General features: G+C 55.2%; 1 protein-coding gene across 1 annotated transcript; it reads left to right on the top strand.

Moving 5' to 3' along the window:
- Positions 1-451: 451 nt before the first annotated feature.
- Positions 452-14,473, top strand: DENND2D (DENN domain containing 2D). Its single transcript, XM_036398623.2, is given in 14 exon segments — positions 452-743; positions 2,390-2,545; positions 2,548-2,910; positions 6,037-6,221; positions 6,752-6,864; positions 6,995-7,064; positions 8,175-8,252; positions 8,343-8,483; positions 10,388-10,536; positions 10,657-10,834; positions 11,295-11,336; positions 11,960-12,050; positions 12,433-12,672; positions 13,943-14,473. Coding segments are annotated over 14 exon segments (2,160 nt in total). The 3' UTR covers positions 14,005-14,473.
- Positions 14,474-16,325: the final 1,852 nt, after the last annotated feature.

Genomic DNA, 16,325 nt, shown 5'->3' with positions numbered 1-16,325 from the left:
ATGGAAAGGCTGGAAAAGAGGGCATTGGGTTCCCCACCATCCTCGGTGGCCTCCCTGCCGGCGATGCTGCGGCTGCACTCCACCCTCCGGTTCTAAGCCCCGATCCCAGCCTGGGTGCCAAGTGGGAGCAGCGCGGCCGCCCCGGAGCTCCTGCGGCACCCAGCGAGGGGATGGGGAAGGAGGGAGGATGCCCTGGGCTCAGGCGAGGGCTGCAAGCCCAGAGAAGGAGGAGGAAGCTGAGGTGCAAGCAGGGTCCCTGCAGCGATGAGGCCACGCCAGGGCGGTGCGGGCACCTCCCAGCGCTCCCGTCCCGCTCCGGCGGGGTATTTGCAGTCTGAGCACACCGTGCCTGCAGAAAGCCGAATTCCAGCGCGTATTCAGCAGCACCGGGACTTCAAGGAGGGAAAAGCAGCCAAACACAAAACTCTCTGGGGTTGATCAGGGAAGCGAAATGGCTTTGGCAGCGGCCGAAGAGCAGCGCGACGGCGAGCGGGGGAAGCGCGGTGGCTCCAGGATCCCACAATGCGCCCGTTTGTTGTCCCCATGGGCGGCCGGATTCCCGCAGAAAGGAGCTTTCAGTGGGAATATTCAAAAGTTCAACCTCTCTCAGCAACGCAAGGTTTGCTGGATTGTGCAATGGCACAAAGGGACAGTGTTTCCTCAGGAGCGGGAGGTTCTGCGGCTGGAACGCGGCTTTCACTCCCGCCTGAGCGGAATCGCGGCGTTATCGAGGCGGGATCTCAGTCAGAGACTTGCCTTAAAGGGAGAAAGCAGGAAAAAAATTCTGCTTATGGGTATAAAATGAAAGCATTTCGGGGGTTTTCTTCTGGCTGAAAGCAGCAGCTGTTTTCCTAAGGTGGCGCCAGTTTCCAGGAAGCAGGCGTATTTCTCCAAAATCGAGGGGAAACCCCCTAACTTTTTCTTTTCCCTTTGTGCCAAGAGGGAATTTGTCCTGGGAGCAAGCCCTGTGCACAAACAAACACACTGTCCTCTCCTCCGAGAAGCACAAATGCTTTCCCACCCACTCAAAATTAGCCAGAAAAATGACTCCTGGACCAGCAATTCCCTGATAAGCTCAATGAGGAGGCAGCATCCTGGTTGAATCAGAGGCACGTGTCCCGGTGGGGATGAATTTTGGAAGCATCCACCACCTCTGCAAGCTGGTGAAGGCCATTCCTGGCGGCTGCAAACCCATCCTCAAGCTCCAGCCCACACTCGGCAGAGGAAGAGGAGATGTTGCAAAATAAAAGAGATGAGGACATTTGGTGTAGGGAATCTGCTCTACAGCCACAAACGGCCTCACGCCGGCACTGGGGCTGAGAACTGTGCACAGCTCGTCACACCTGCAGTCTGATAACCCATAGCTGTGCCCAAGGTCCCTCTGCATGTTTAATTAAGATCATAGAAGATATTCATTACTTCAATTTTTGGATCAGAGAATTGTTTGGTTTGGAATGGATCTTAGTTACTGCATAAGGACTACCCAAAAACAGCAGAGGAAATACAGATGGATAGGCTGAGAATGGGAAACCAGGATTTTTCTTTTAAAGATATCATTGTTTTTTAAGGGACATTCCCTGTTGGTGTGTGCAGAGCAGTGAAACCACCCAGCAAAGCCGAGCAGCTCCACAGTGTCCCGGCATGCCCAAGACAGGGAAACCCCCGGATCGCAGCACCAGGACACTGCTCTTCCTTCCTGCAATGAATGCAGAAGGCAACTGGCCTCAGCCCCAGACCTGGACACAGCACCTCTCAGTACCTCTGGGAGGGAGGATAAATCTCTGACCAGTGAGGAAACGCCAGCCCAAGGTAAAGCACACCCCAGCTGCCATGCCTGAGTGGTCAGGACGAGCTCGCAGCCCACGTCAGGGGATTAAAGCACGGTGGAGTCACCGGAGCGGGTGATGGGCTGGCTGCAGAGTGAGAGACACCAAACATCTGTACCCTGGAGACACATCTGAGACACATCTGTACACTGGAGGGGTCAGTGCCATCTCCGACCCCGCAGAGGCTGCGCTGGGCACTGGTCCTGGCACTGGTGGGGTCCCAGAGAAAAAAGGGCTTGGAGGAGGCCGGGAGGCAGGAGCAGGGTTTGGGCAATGCTGTAGCACTGGGGAATGAGTGTTCTGTCCTCTGTGATGCAGGGCAAACCTTGTTCCAGGTGTCCATGCCCCGATTCCCACCCTGTGCCCCAGCCTAGGCCGGCTCCCCACTAGAATGGCCAGCCCCGTTTGAGGGGATGCTCAGCTCCTTCTGTGTCCGGTGCTCCGGGTGTCCCCAAGCCCGATTCTCCTGGATGTCCCATGTCTGGCTCCTCCTGGCATCTTATAACTGGGGTGTTCCCAGCTCCCCCATTCCCACTGCCTCCACGGCCATCGTGCCTGCTCAGACACAGATCCCAGTGCTGCCTGTACCCCTGTGCCCGGCGCTCCTGCTCTTCCCGAGGCTCCCAGGACCCCTGCATCCAGGTTCCTCCCAGGACCTCCGTGCCAGGCGCTCCGACTCGTCCTCCCCAAGGACTCTCATTCTCAGTTCTTCCCTTACCCCCATGTCCCGTACTCCCGGATCCTCCTGACATCCTAGGCTCCCTGCTCCCCTCATTCCCGATGCTCCCGGGCCCCCATGCCCGTTTCTCCCGGTTTCCCGGACTACCCCGTCCCCAGTGCCCGCTCTCCCCGGACGAGTCTCCCGTGCCCGACCGGTGCCAGGTGTTGCCCGGTTCCCCGCTCCTCCTCCTCTCCGCCCCGTGCCGTCCCTCCTCCCCCGGCAAAGCGAAAGCGCGGCGGGCGGAAGCCGAGCCCTCCGCGCCGGGCCGGGCCGGGCCGGGGCTGCACCGGGACCGCGCCGGGGCCACCATGGCTTCCATTGGCAACTTCTTGCGACGGAGCCTGCGGCGCGCCGGCCGCAGAGGTGAGGGGCGGGAGGGGCTCCGGGAGGTGCCGGTGCCGGTGCCGGTGTCGGTGTCGGTGTCAGGACAGGTCCATCCCCGGTGCCGCGGCTGCGGGAGCCGACGGCTGCCGGCGGAGCGGGGACGGTCCCGGGCAGCGCCGGGGGAACGGCGGCAGCGGCTCGGTCCCTCCAGCCCTGCCCGTTCGCTCCCCACCCCACGGAGCACAGCTCGGGCCGGCTGCCTCGGGACTCGCCGCATCTCTTGCTCCGTTCTCGGGGGTTCAGCCCATCCCGAGAGCTGCACCCCATCTCCCGGGAACCCACCCCTTCCCAGCTGAGCCCACCCCAGCCAGCCGCAGGGATCCCCAGCCCCACAGATCCCCTGTCTCCCCACATCCCCGCTGAACGGGGATCGCAGGGCATGCCGTGGCATCTGGGACAGCCGTGAGGGGGACCCACGAGGGAAACGGTGCCCCTCAGGACAGCTGGGTGTTGCAGAGCCTTCAGAAGGCGCTGCAGAAATTGGTCCTTTGGGATTTGTGATCTTTTCCGAGATACCGAAAGGATCATCAGAGTTTTCTGGTTGCCGTATCTCAAGGCAGAACAAAGCAGGTTGGAGCAATCCATGGATTGGGGGGGGGTTTACTGCGCTCCCTTCCCCGTCTGTTTTGTGCTGGCTCCGGCTCCGCAAGACTCGGTGCTGCCCGAGGTTCGCTAAGCCAAAGCCGTTTCCTCTCCGCTGGGGCGGGTGGGCAGCTGGGCGGCACGGGAGGCTGAGCTCCCCCGCAAACCAGGTCGGGAAACCTTGGCACGCCAGAGGTCGGGAGATTTCTGGGAGGAAAGAAACCGGTTGTGCCACAGGCAGAGCGGGGCTGAGCGCAGCCCTCGGCGATAAGGAAAGCCCACGGCAGCCTTTGCCCTCTCCGTGCCCGGTGGATGGAAGGTGAAGATCCACGTCACCGGCAGCCACTTTCCATCCGGGAGTTGCGAGAGCACCCCTGGCCACCCGCCTCCTTCCCTTCCTCGTAGGGGATACTCCCACCCACTGCTGGGGGGCTGGGGTGCTCTCCGAATCTTCCTGACACGGGCTATGGGAGAGTCATTGGCTCTTGTGACCCTGGCTTATGTTCCCGGGAGACACTGTGAGCCCTGCCGCTCTGAGACAGCGCAGGGATCTCTGATGCCACATTCAGCCTGCCTCACAGTTCACTCCTTACATCCCTGGAGCTCATCTTCCAGCCCAGGGATGGGAGTTGAGGTCTTGGAGGGATTTAGGCTCTGCCAGTGAGGGCTTTACAGCCAGACCTGGCACTGCTGGGGGATCCACACTTCCACGTGAGAGAGGCAGAGTTGTAGCCTGGCAAGGCCAGGCTCTCCAGAGCAGCAGGTTTGGCTTGTTTGCTTCTAAACCCCATGGACAAAATGCAAATGCAGTCCTTGCTGAAGAGCAGATCTGTCCTTCTATGAAATCAGAATGAGACTGGATTGGCAGGAGTTAACTGCACTTTCATCTTGCCCTGGTGATGGGAAAACAGCCAATGCCAGTGTCCAGCGTGGATGGGGGACACCAGCAGCCCTCCCATGACACAGCCTTCTTCCCTGGGGTCCCCCCAACAAGAACCCCCTGCCTGGGCCACAGCTGGGAGCAGACCAAAGCCATTGCTGGAGCACCCCAAGGAAGAGCAGGAGAAGCAATGCACATCTTGTGAACCTTTTTCCTGGCCTGGAGCACCTCATTGGGCAGGTCCAGGATGATCCCCAATGAGGATAAACCAGAGGAATCCTCAGCCAGGTCTCATCCTTCACCTGCTGCAGAGGGTCCCCTTCGGGATGAATTTCACCTTGCCAAAGGGGAAGGATTTTGTATGTGGAGGTGGGGCAGCCCCAGGGTGCACAAAGGGGTGGCTTTGAGCATCCCCTCACCCCAAGATGGGAAAGGAATTTCTGGTCCCTGGGAAGTAACATCCTGTGATGAGACCATGAGCGTCACCTCCTCCTATGAGCCTTCTGTTCCCATCAGCTCCCAGTGACCTGGAACAAAGGCTGGAGAGGTGATTCCAGACTAAAGGAGGCAGCTCTGGAGCTGGAGGACATGTGGGCAGGATGTCCACCAGCACTGCTTTTGGAGGAGGATGCCATACATGGAGAAGGATAATGGCAATAGCTGATCACAGCCATGCCTTGCCCTAACCAGCTGTGGCACAACTAGAAGAGCTCAGGGACAAACTCTGGGGTCTGGGGACAAACTGCAAGAGCCAGTAATCTCATCCAGCCACAAATTTATTTTCCTTGATGTTCCTAAAAAAGCAGCTCAACTTTTCTGCTCCAGCTCCCCACCATAATCAGAGATGGGGCAGTTTCTGTACCAAGAACAAGGAAACAAGGTATAAAGGGAGGCAGAAGTGGCCTCTGGTAGAGGGAAGAGCTGTGGCCTGGCCTGGCTGCAGCCTCTGTCCAGCATTCAACTCCTTTCCAGTCCTCGGATCTCACTGTCCCACTGTGGTCATCCCAGGGCCCTTGGAGATGCTGGATGGGGCTCTTTTCCCTCCTATTCCTGGTTGTTCAGGGTGTGCCTGCTGATGCTTCCCAGCTGCCCTCCCCAACCAGCCCAACAAGAACTGGGGTGTAATCTCCAGGAACTGCTTTGCTTTGGTTTAGGGAAAACCCTCCAGTAGCTCATTTGCAATCAGCAGTTCCCAGGACACCTGGCAGGGAGAGGCTGGGATTCATCTGACTGGAGCTTTAGGAGGTGCTCAAACAAGATCTGGGCTGTTTACTTGTTGCTGCTTACTTCTCCTAAGAGAATTAAATTAATTGCTATAAACACATTCCCACACCTCCCTGCCGATGCTTAATGCAGAGCCCATCTGCTCTCCTCATTCCTTGTGTCTGCTTTGCTCTGGGCATCCTTCTGCCCTCACTGGGCTGGGGCAAAGGAAGGCTGGAGGTGTCAGGATTTTCCCTAAAAGACTCATAAAAACCATTTCTCTTTCCTTTTCATGTCCCCATTTTTGGGGGCCAAAAGTCCTGGGCACCAGGACCTGGTTCCCTTCAGCCAGTTCACATGTAACTCTGCAACTCCTCCCTTGCCCTCAGACCTTTCATTGCACTCTGATCAGATTTTTTTTGGGATCTTTTTGGCTTCAGAAGGAAAAGATGGGGCCTCTGCTGCAGAAAACACCCCCCCACAGGTACCACAGGGGAAGCAGGGGGAGCGGAGCTCAGTCTTCTACTCTGCTGGACAGTTCTTCTTTGAGTACCTGGTGGTGGTGTCACTGAAGAAGATGCCAGATGGACGTTATGAACCCAAGATAACCTACCAATTCCCAAAGGTATTTAGTCCTGTGTTTCTGATAAGATTAGTTTTCCACATTTAGAGGAGAAAGGGGTGTTGTTCCTTCCCCATCATTAAAGCTATGGAAGAAGAAAGGTGCCCCATGCTCTTGAGTCACAGTCTCAGACCCCAGGGCTTTGCCTGCCCTGGGTTGGGGTTGCTGGGACCATCTGTCCCTCCCCATGATCCCAGCCCAGGGCCACACACCCCAGGAGGAAACTCCAGGGGCTCTCCCTGGCCTCCTGTCCCAAAAAGGGAGACCACAGTGGGGAAATCACATCTCAGGGAGGTGGCACAGGAAGGGATCCCATTTGCAGAGGGTCCCTCTGCTTTGCCTCACTGTCCATGGGGTGAAAGTCAAAATTTGGATTTTTGGGAGGTGCTTGTCCAGACATGAGCAGGCCCCTTCTGCATCATTCAGAGGCAGGGGTCGCTTTGGGACAGACCTCATTCCACTGAATCCCACCCCATTCCTGGTGACAATGGGGACCCTCCATCTCCCTGACTCTTGGCATCACTTCCATCCAGCGTGAGAACTTGCTGAAGGGCCAGAAGGAGGAGGAGGAACGTCTCCTTCAAGCCATCCCCCTCTTCTGCTTCCCCGACGGCAACAACTGGGCACCTATCACTGAGTTCACCAGGTACCTGCCCCACTGCAGGGTCTGGGCTGGGGTCCCCACCCCTGTTGGACTCCTGAGGGCTGGAAGGAGCAGCCCAGCCCAGCCCAGTCCATCCCAGCTCATCCCAGCGCCACGTTTTCTCTCCTTGCAGTGAAACCTTTTCCTTTGTCCTGACAAACGTGGATGGCAGCAGGAAGATTGGCTACTGCAGGCGGCTGCTGGTGAGCCCTCCCCTCCCCTCACCCGCTGGGGGTGTCACTGTCCCCCCCCCCCACGGGGGACATGTCACCTCCCGCCAGGCCCAGAGTTCAGCTCCTCAGAAAGCCACCGCCCTTGACCACAGTGATGAGGAGCAGCAAGAGGGGACCCAGAGGGGTTTTTAAAGCTCTCTGCTGAGGCATAACTCAGATGTTGGATGGAGGAAACAATGAATGTTCACAAAGCCAAGTGGATGTGGCACCTGGGGATACGGTTTAGGGGTGGATATGGTGGTGCTGGGCTGCTTTTGGACTTGGAGATCTTGGAGGGCTTTTCCAAACTTAACAGTTCTGTGATTCCCCACTGGCTTCCACAGCTTCCCTGGCTCCTTTCCCATGTCTGCAGTGGTCAGGATGGCTGCAAATCCCACTTGGGATCAGGATGGGAATGTCAGTGCAGCCATCTAGGTACCAAGGAGCTAGGAGCCCTCAGCCCCATCCCCAAAAGCTGCATGTGAGCAGTGGCTGTTTCTCAACTCATGGGTTTGACCAGCTCAGGGGCTCTGAGATGCAATGGTCTTCCCTGGCTGCTGCTTTGAACAGGAACATAAGTCCAGGAGGACATCCCTGTGCCACAGCCTGGGCAGCAGCTGGATCCACCACACCTTCATCCTGGTGCACCTTCCCATTTCAGCATCCAGGGATGAGCTCAGGCTGTTGGAACTGGATGTCTGGAGGGCTGAAAAGAGCAAACAGACACAGGATAATCCAACTGGAAAGGGAAAAAAAACCCAAAGAACTCATCCCAGTGGCCCCTGTTGCAGCAGGAGGCAGGATTAACCCCAAGGATGGTGGGGCAGGGTGTCTTGGAGAATGTGTGCCTGGGTGTGAGGACAGTTTGCAAATATGCCAAAGGACTTTGCACCAAAATAATTAACAGCTTAGGCACCCAAATCACCTCCTCTGGGCACCCCCTGCTTTTCCAGCATCAGCTCCATCACTGGCCTAGGCCATAGCTTTGAAAATCTCCCAGTGAGTGACTGGGAACTTGAGGGGAGCAAGTGAGGATCCCTTTTGGAGAGTTTGGTGCAGGGGGCTGGGAGATGCTCAAATCCTTTTCCCACTCTCTTCCAGCCATCCGGGCGTGGTGTCCGACTCCCCGAGGTTTTCTGCATCATCAGCTGCCTGGGCTGCTTTGGGCTCTTCTCCAAGGTAGGGATGTGGTGGCTCTGGCCCAGTGGTGGCCCTGGCAACTGCTCCTTTATCTGCTGGGGATTTCCAGCTCACGTCTTTCTCACCCAGATCCTGGACGAGGTGGAGAAGAGGCGCCAGATCTCCATGGCAGTGATCTACCCCTTCATGCAGGGCCTGCGGGAATCGCCCTTCCCCGCCCCAGGGAAAACTGTCACCATCAAAAGCTTCATCCCCGAGTCAGGCACAGAGGTTGGTGGGGGACCCGGGGGCACCTCCTGGTCTACACCTGGGAGCATCCTCCAGCCCTGCAGCACCCAGGGGTGCTGACCACAGCAGGGCAGGGTGGGTCAGGCTGCCAGGGGCCTCATTGCTTGGGAAGATGGGAGTTACCTCTCTCCTGATCCAGGAAGAGAGCAGTGAGGATGAGGATGGAGCCCATCCCCCTTTGCAACCTCTGCAGCTCCCCCAGCCTGAAGCTGGAACTGCTGCACAAAAACCTCTCCATATACTGTGTTGGGACTTGCCTTGCTCTGATGCCAGAGCAGGATGTTGTGCCAGGGGCTGGGAGCTGCTCCTGAGCCAGCGCCTGCTCCTCGGGCAGGTTGGGGAGCACAGTGGTGCCAGGGCTGTCTTGGGCTGCAAATTTCTTCCCAAAAGAGGTGGTCAGGCACTGGCACCGCCTGTCCAGCACAGTGGCGGAATCACCATCCCTAGAAGTGTTCAAAACACACGTGAATGTGGCACTTGGGCATGGGGTTGGTGGTGAACATGGAGTTCATGATCTTAGAGGGCTCTTAGAGGGCTTTTCCAGCCCTGATGATTCCATGATTGCATGATTATACCCTTCTCCATACCACTCTACTCAACTCCCAGTCTTGATTCCTGCCTGGTTTAGCCCCCAGGCAGGTGCAGGTGTGTGACAAGCCCAGTCTTCTCATGTAGAGAAAAGATCTGATCCAGGCATGGATGAGATGATCTCATTGCACCCACACACAGCCCAGACTCGCACAGCAGAGCTTTTTAATTTGCTTTTTCTTTTCTTGTGGCAAAGCCAAACTGGAAAAATAGGTAAAATCCACTCTGGCACTGGGCAAAATTCCTCAATACTGAGCATCCTGTGGATGGGCCAGGGAAGGCCTGAAAGCAGGATCCCTGCTCTCTAGAGCAATTTAGCAGCTGGTGATCTACGCGATTTCTTAATCCAGGGAGCTTGTGCAAGACTTTGCAGGTTGCTCAATGCTCTGTCCCAGGGCCATGGTTGGAAGCACAGCCTGGGCTGCCAGAGGGAGGAGGAATGAGGATGTTCTTCGAAAGAGCTGCACTCTGGGGCTCTGGGCAGGGTCTGGAGCAAGGAGATCACTGAGACCAGGAAAGGAGGGGAAATAAATTCTGGGTACCGCATGGGCTGAGGGGGGAATGGGGCAGGATTTGTGATGGAAAGGGGCTGTGGAGCCCAGCCAAGCCTGATGCTGCTGGCTGGGAAGATGCTGCTTTGGTGGGAAAGCATGTGGAGAAGGGGATTTTCATCCTGAAGGATGGGGAGAAGGGCCAGGACTGTGTCATGAGCTGCACAGTCCTGTTAACCCTTCAGTACTCACCAGGTCTGGCTGCCATGGGGATTGATGGAATTGGGAGGCTCGTGGGCAAATGCAGCTGAGTAGCCAGCCTGCCTGCAAACATCTATTAGGTTCCTCACTTTTGGGGCATCTTAGCCAGGAATTGCCAGGGTCACCCTGCCAGAGAGACTGTAGAGGAAGGTTTTGTGGCATTTGTAGGAGTCATGCCCTCCCCACTCCTCCCTTTCCTGGCAGCTCACAGATGACCTCTCAGACACTGAGATGGGACATGTCCCTGCCACCCTCTGCCAGGGACTTGGGAGCACTGGAGGAAAGAGGCATTTGGGTTAAAAATCCAGTGCCCAAATAAAGAGCCCCACAGTGCTCATCACTGATGGCTTCCCTGAGCTCTCAGTGCTGCACAGGCTGAATCTCCTGGCAGGGTGAAATGGAGTTTTGTTCCTTCTACATGGACACGGTGCAGATGCTGCCACACTGGGTCATGAATTGCTTCCAAATCACCTTCTCAGGAGGCCAGGGCAGGACGGGGGAGTATTGCCCCTCCTAAGCTGGGGTTCATTGGCTCTTCCTTGGCAGCTCATTGAGCTCACACGGCCTGTGGATGCCCACCTGGAGCACGTGGAGTTCCAGGCTCTGCTCCAGCGACTCAGCCCTCACCTCATCCTGCACATCTTCGCCTCTGCCATGTTGGAGCGACGGCTCATCTTCCTGGCTGAGGAGCTGAGGTGGGTCCTGATCTCTTGGTTATAAAAATGCCCTTGAAGTGGCACAGGGCACAGCAGAGCTGGAGGTGGGATGTTCCCTCCTCCCTGCCATGGTATCACTGCTGGCTGCCTGTCCCACAGTGTCCTGTCCCAGTGTATCCACGCCGTGGCTGCTCTCCTGTACCCCTTCACCTGGGCTCACACCTACATCCCCGTGCTCCCCGAGTGCCTGCTGGACACCGTGTGCTGCCCCACACCCTTCATGGTCGGCATCCAGATGCGGCACCTGCAGCGGGTCCTGGAGCAGCCAATGGAGGAGGTATTTCATCTTGAGGGGAGGGCAACTGGGTGGAGCCATCAGTTCATCCATGTCCCCAGGTCTGGCTTGGCCCTGGGGCTCTGATTGTGCCCTTTTCCTATCCAGGGAGGCTGGAAATGAGGGTGTCCTCCATGTCCCCTCCTGTTGGCACTTGGGGTGTTACCTCCACATTCTCCTGGGAGCTGCCCTGCCCCTGTGCTCCAGGAGCTGCTTTTGGGGAAATCCCAGTCTTGAAGCAGAGGAAAGCTCTGTGGGGACAAGCCACCAAACCTGCAGCAAAAATTGTCCTTGTGGGAAATGCCCTGATCCCCCTTGCCCAGGTCCCTCCTGCAGACAGGGGCTGATCCCTCTCCTGCCACCATCACGGGCTGGTGACACACCAGTCCCATCCCAAAATGGGTGGGAGGAAGCCCAGGTGCCTTGGCAGGGCTAAACCCGCTCACTCCCTGCTCTCTTTCAGGCTCTCATAGTTGATCTCTGTGAAGGGAAGATCATCCGGGCGGTAGGTCCTCCCTGCGTGGGTGTGGGGCTGGGGGCGGCCAAGATAACCCCCCCAGGAAGGGTCTTTTCTCCTTTGTGTCAGCTACCTGGCAGCTTCCACATTTTTAAATGGCTTTAAACTGCCAGAGGGCAGGGTTAGATGGGATTTTGGGAAGGAATTCTTCCCTGTGAAGGTGGTGAAGCCCTTGCCCAGATTGCCCACAGAAGCTGTGGCTGCCCCTGGATCCCTGAAAGTGTCCAGGGCTAAGCTGGCTAGAGCTTGGAGCAATGTAGTCTAGTGGAAAATGTCCCTGCCCATGGCAGAGGGTGGAATGGGATGAGCTTTAAGGTCCTTTCTAACCCAAACCTCTCTGGGATTTTGTGGTTCCATGATTTTGGGGGCAGAGCCATCTTCAGTGGCACCCTCCCAGGGGGAACATCCCAAGTGGGGATGTCTACAGCCACCGCCCCTGGCCTTTGAGCCAGAACAGCAGGGTCCATGCACTGGATATCCCACACCCACATCTCTGCAGAACATTGTGATGATGATTAATTAATGAGCTTTGAAAGCCCCTCTGATGGCCTGCACCAACCCATGGCTGAGTTGGATTCTCTCCAGTGCTTCACAGCCTCATTGCCTTTCAGGTGGGGGATGAGGAGGAGATCCTGCCTGGAAAGCTGCAGAACGAGATGCTGATATCTCTGAACAGGCACAACAACAACAACAACGTGCACAGTAAGGATGTCTGTGATGGTAAAAGAGCCCTGACCTAGAGACTTCAGCCAAGGGATCTTCCTAAAGTCACCTGGTCTGGGATGTTTCTGCCCCTATTTCCAGGGGTAATCCCTTGGGTTTTCCTCTGTCCTTTTAAACATGAGAGCAGGAACAGATAATTCTGCTGGAAAAATGGATTTTTGCTAATATTTAGAACATTAAGATGCTGCCACCCTGAAAAGCCAGGGTTCCCTCAGCAAAATTAGTCTGATCCTTGATTAGTGGCAGAGGAAGGCTCTAAGCAAGTAACTCCTGGGGATGCAGACACAGGCCAGGTTAACAGAAGGCCATGCTGTGTGTTCAGAGGTCTCATCCCCACCTCTCGTGCTCTGTGTCCCCTCAGCCTCAGAGCAGGTGAACGCCCTGGTGTCAGAGGCCTTCGTGCAGTTCTTTGTGCGCCTGGTGGGGCACTACGGCTCCCACATCAAGTGGGGCAGGAGTGGCTCTGGCAGCTTCCAGGAACGAAACTTCTGCAAGGCCATCGCCTCCAAGAGCTGCCGCCGGCTCCTGAAGAAGTTTGTGAAGACAAACATGTTTTCCCTATTTATTGAGGAAGCAGAGAAGAGCAGGATCCCCCAGGAAGGTAATGGTCCCATTTCTCATCCCTCCCCTGTCGGGTGGGCTCTGTGGAACCCTGGGCTGGTTGGTTTAGGGGCAGAGATGCCTTGTGCCTGGTGAGGGGTGGGATGCAGCCTGAGCTGAGGGTGCTCAGGGCACTGAGCAGATCCTGTTTGCTCTCAATGGCCTCATTTCTCCATACCTGTCAAGCAAAAAAAAATCCTCATTTGTGACTCTCCATCCCTGGAAGTGTCTAAGACTACTTTGGATGGGGCTTGGAGCAAACTGACCTAGTGGAAGGTGTCTCTGCCCGGGGCAGAGTTTGAAACTGGATTACCCTTCCAACTCAAACCAGCGTGGGATTCTGGACTCTATGATTCATTTTAGATCTTATCACTCACCTGGAGCTGGGGCTGGCTCACTGAGAGCTCTGTGTTGAGGCAAACAAGTGGCAGCAGCACCAACATTTGGCTTGGGCACAGCAGCAACTGCCAGGAGCCTGACTCAGCTCAGCCCCTAACTCCGTGGCAGCAGGGCTGGTCCTTCCCCCTTCCCAGGGATTTACAGGGCACAGGGCAGAGCTGAGCCTCCTCCCAGCCTGGCACACGGACAAATGGGCAGTGGAGGTGGAGCAAACCACCCAAAAACTATATTTCTGGATGGAGACATCCTGGGCTGGGATCTTCCACCCCACCTGGGGGACTCCTGCTGGTACTGCCTCAGGTGCTGCTTCTCTGCCCTTTTATGTCAGACCTTATGGGGCAAACCTGGGAGAAATAGAGGGACAGCACAGTGCCTGTTTTCTTATTGTATTCCTAGTCTACATCACCATTCTGGTGTTTTGCTGGGTCTGCTGCTTTCTCCCTTCCTTGCTGGTGGGAAACACAAAACTGAACAGGAGTGAACACATGGGTTAAAACCTCTGGCTAACCCAGCATAATAAAGCCTATTTTGGGTGAGAGAGATGGGTGGCATTGCAACCACCCCCATTTCATAGACTTACAGAATCCCAAAATTCCAACCAACTGGGTTGGAGGGACCTTTAAAGGGCATCTTGTCCCCCCCCCCCCCCACCATGGGCAGGGACACCTTCCACAATCCCAGGTTGCTCCAAGCTCCATCCAACCTGCCTTGGGCACTTCATTTCCACAGTGGCCCCAGGTCCTCTGTGGGTGCAGGTGTCCGTAATGCAGGATGGCTTGGGACACAAACACTTCCCAGGATTCAGGCTGGGCAGCCTTGTATCCCCCATTCCAAACACCAGCACCTCACCCATGACCTTTTTTCCTCCACAGCATATTTCCAGAAGAAAATAATAGAGTACCATGAACAGAAGAAGCACAGAAGGGACTCCTGAAGTCCAGAGTGGGAGAAGGGGAGCAGGAATGGGATTGACACATCCCTGCCAGCAGCACCACACTGGACTCTGTTCCTGCCCACCTGGGACTCCTGAGCTGTCTGGGCAGCACTGAGCACCCTTTCTTTCTCAGGGCATCATTGCACTGGAAAACTCTTTGCACAGAACCAGCGCCAGGCTGGGATTTCCTTCCCACTCTTGGTCGCTCCAGGGACAGACTGTGACTCCCAGTGCTTGGCCCTGCACAGTTCTTGTCCCCCCAACATCTCACACAGAGCGAGGGCAGCCAGGGCTGGCTGCAGGACAGCAGGGGTTTGGAGTAATTATTAGAAGGGAGAAAAAAAAGGGATGAGTAGGAAATAGTGTTACTTCTCATTAAAACAAACCAGGGGTTTGCAAATAAGGAACATCCCATTCATTGCACAGTTCCTGAGGGTTTGTTATTAACAACCGGTTTATATTGTTTTAATTTATATTGTTTTATTAAGCCATTGTTGAACACCAGCAGGAGCAGGTGGTGGGGAGGGGGGGGATGGTGTTAGTGGTTTCCTTTCTTGCAGCTGCTGCATCACTGGTGCCACATAGAGCCAAGTCTGGCTTTCCAAGGAAACAAAAATACTCATTTCCAGCAGGTTATTTATTTGTGCTGGAGCAAACTGTGAAGGCCACATGGCTGTGGGGTGTCAAGGGGAAACAGCTGATCAACAATTTTAGGGAGGGAGGAAGGATTTGTTCCATCCCAGAGTAAAATGTGTCACCATCCTCCTTGGGTCTGATTTTGGTGCCAACTTCTCTTAAAACTCGCAATTCCTCTCTGAAATGTGAGGCCAGCAGCAGATTAAAGCTAAATGACAGTTCTCCTTTCTGAACGCACTCACCCAGGAAATAAATATTGCAGCAAGGGAGGCTGGGCTGGGGCTGCAGATCTGACTGGTCCCATCCACAGAAACTCACCCCAGGTACTTCTCCCAGCAAAGGCTGAGAATGAAGGCAGAGCTTCATTCTTCTCCTCTCTGGGATGTTACAGCCAGGCTGTCACATCACTTGGTACGCACCAGGCATCAAAATATCAAAAATATCCTGGAATCATGGAACCTCAGACTGTTTTGGGATGGAAGGGATGTTCATGATCACCCAGTTCCACCCCCTGCCATGAGCACAACTTCCACACCTTCCACTAGCCCAGGTTGCTCCAAGCCCCATCCAGCCCAGCCTTGGACGCTTCCAGGGATCCAGGGGCAGCCACAGCTGCTCTGTTGTGCCAGGGCCTCCCCACCCTCACAGGAAACACTTTCTCCCCAATATCCCATCTAACCCTGCCCTCTGCCAATGGGAATCCATTCCCCTTGCCCTGTCACTCCAGGGCCTTGTCCCAGTCTCTCTCCATCCTTCTTGTGGTTCCTTCAGGTACTGAAAGCACACATTTAGGTCACCTCAAAGGTTCTCTTCTCCAGACTGAGCAACACCAATTCTCAGCCTCTCCTCACAGCAGAGCTGCCTCATCCCTCTGACCACCTTGATGCCTCCTCCCCTGGCTCCAAATCAGTTTAATACAATTTCTGCAGTGCTACTGGAAGCCCCAGCGGGGGATTTAGCACAAGAACTGAAATCCACCAGGCTGCCAGTTGGCTTTTACTCTCAGAGCTGGGCAACATCCACCCAAACAAGAGAGATAAAGGATATCTATTTTTGAACCCTTTGTCCAGTCAGGCACAAATCTGACAGAAACACAGCTGGACATAGGGCACAAACAGCAGTGAAAATCTCCAGCCCTGCTGAAATCAAATTGTCAATTTGTTGTTCAGCCTCCACATGTGTTTGGAGGGGGAGCAGGAATTATTTGTTAGGAAAAAAGGGGATTTTTGGCACTGGAGGTGTCTTCTCTGGCTCCACAAGTTCCCCCTCATGGGTGGAGAGAGTACAGGGTTAACTACAGGAAATTAAAGGTTAGTGGTTTTTTTCTGGGGTTTTTTTATCATATTTATTTTTCAAAGTTCAACTGACAGCAGAAAATGGTGTGGAAAATCAAGGGTACATATCACAAACAATCCCTTTGGAAAAGGCCACTTGCCTCACTCTTCTCTTGCTTGTTCATTATGTTGTGAGGAGATGTCAAACCTTTTGTTTGTGAAACCAAACACCATCTCATTGAGAAATTGGGAAGTGGTCATCGTTTTGGAAGTAGTTCTTTTGGAAACAGTTACAAATCACCCAAGGGACTGGACTGTGTGATTGCTCAATTCCTTCTGGAGAAAAAACTGACAGAAAGTTATTTATTCCTCAACTGCTGAAAACAGATAAACAAAAATGCATCCTTAAAT

The sequence above is a fragment of the Molothrus ater genome, chromosome 25, assembly GCF_012460135.2.
Source record: "Molothrus ater isolate BHLD 08-10-18 breed brown headed cowbird chromosome 25, BPBGC_Mater_1.1, whole genome shotgun sequence".
Classification (NCBI taxonomy): domain Eukaryota; kingdom Metazoa; phylum Chordata; class Aves; order Passeriformes; family Icteridae; genus Molothrus; species Molothrus ater.
Note: the sequence above shows the minus strand (reverse complement) of the source record. Positions and strands in the feature narration are given on the sequence as shown.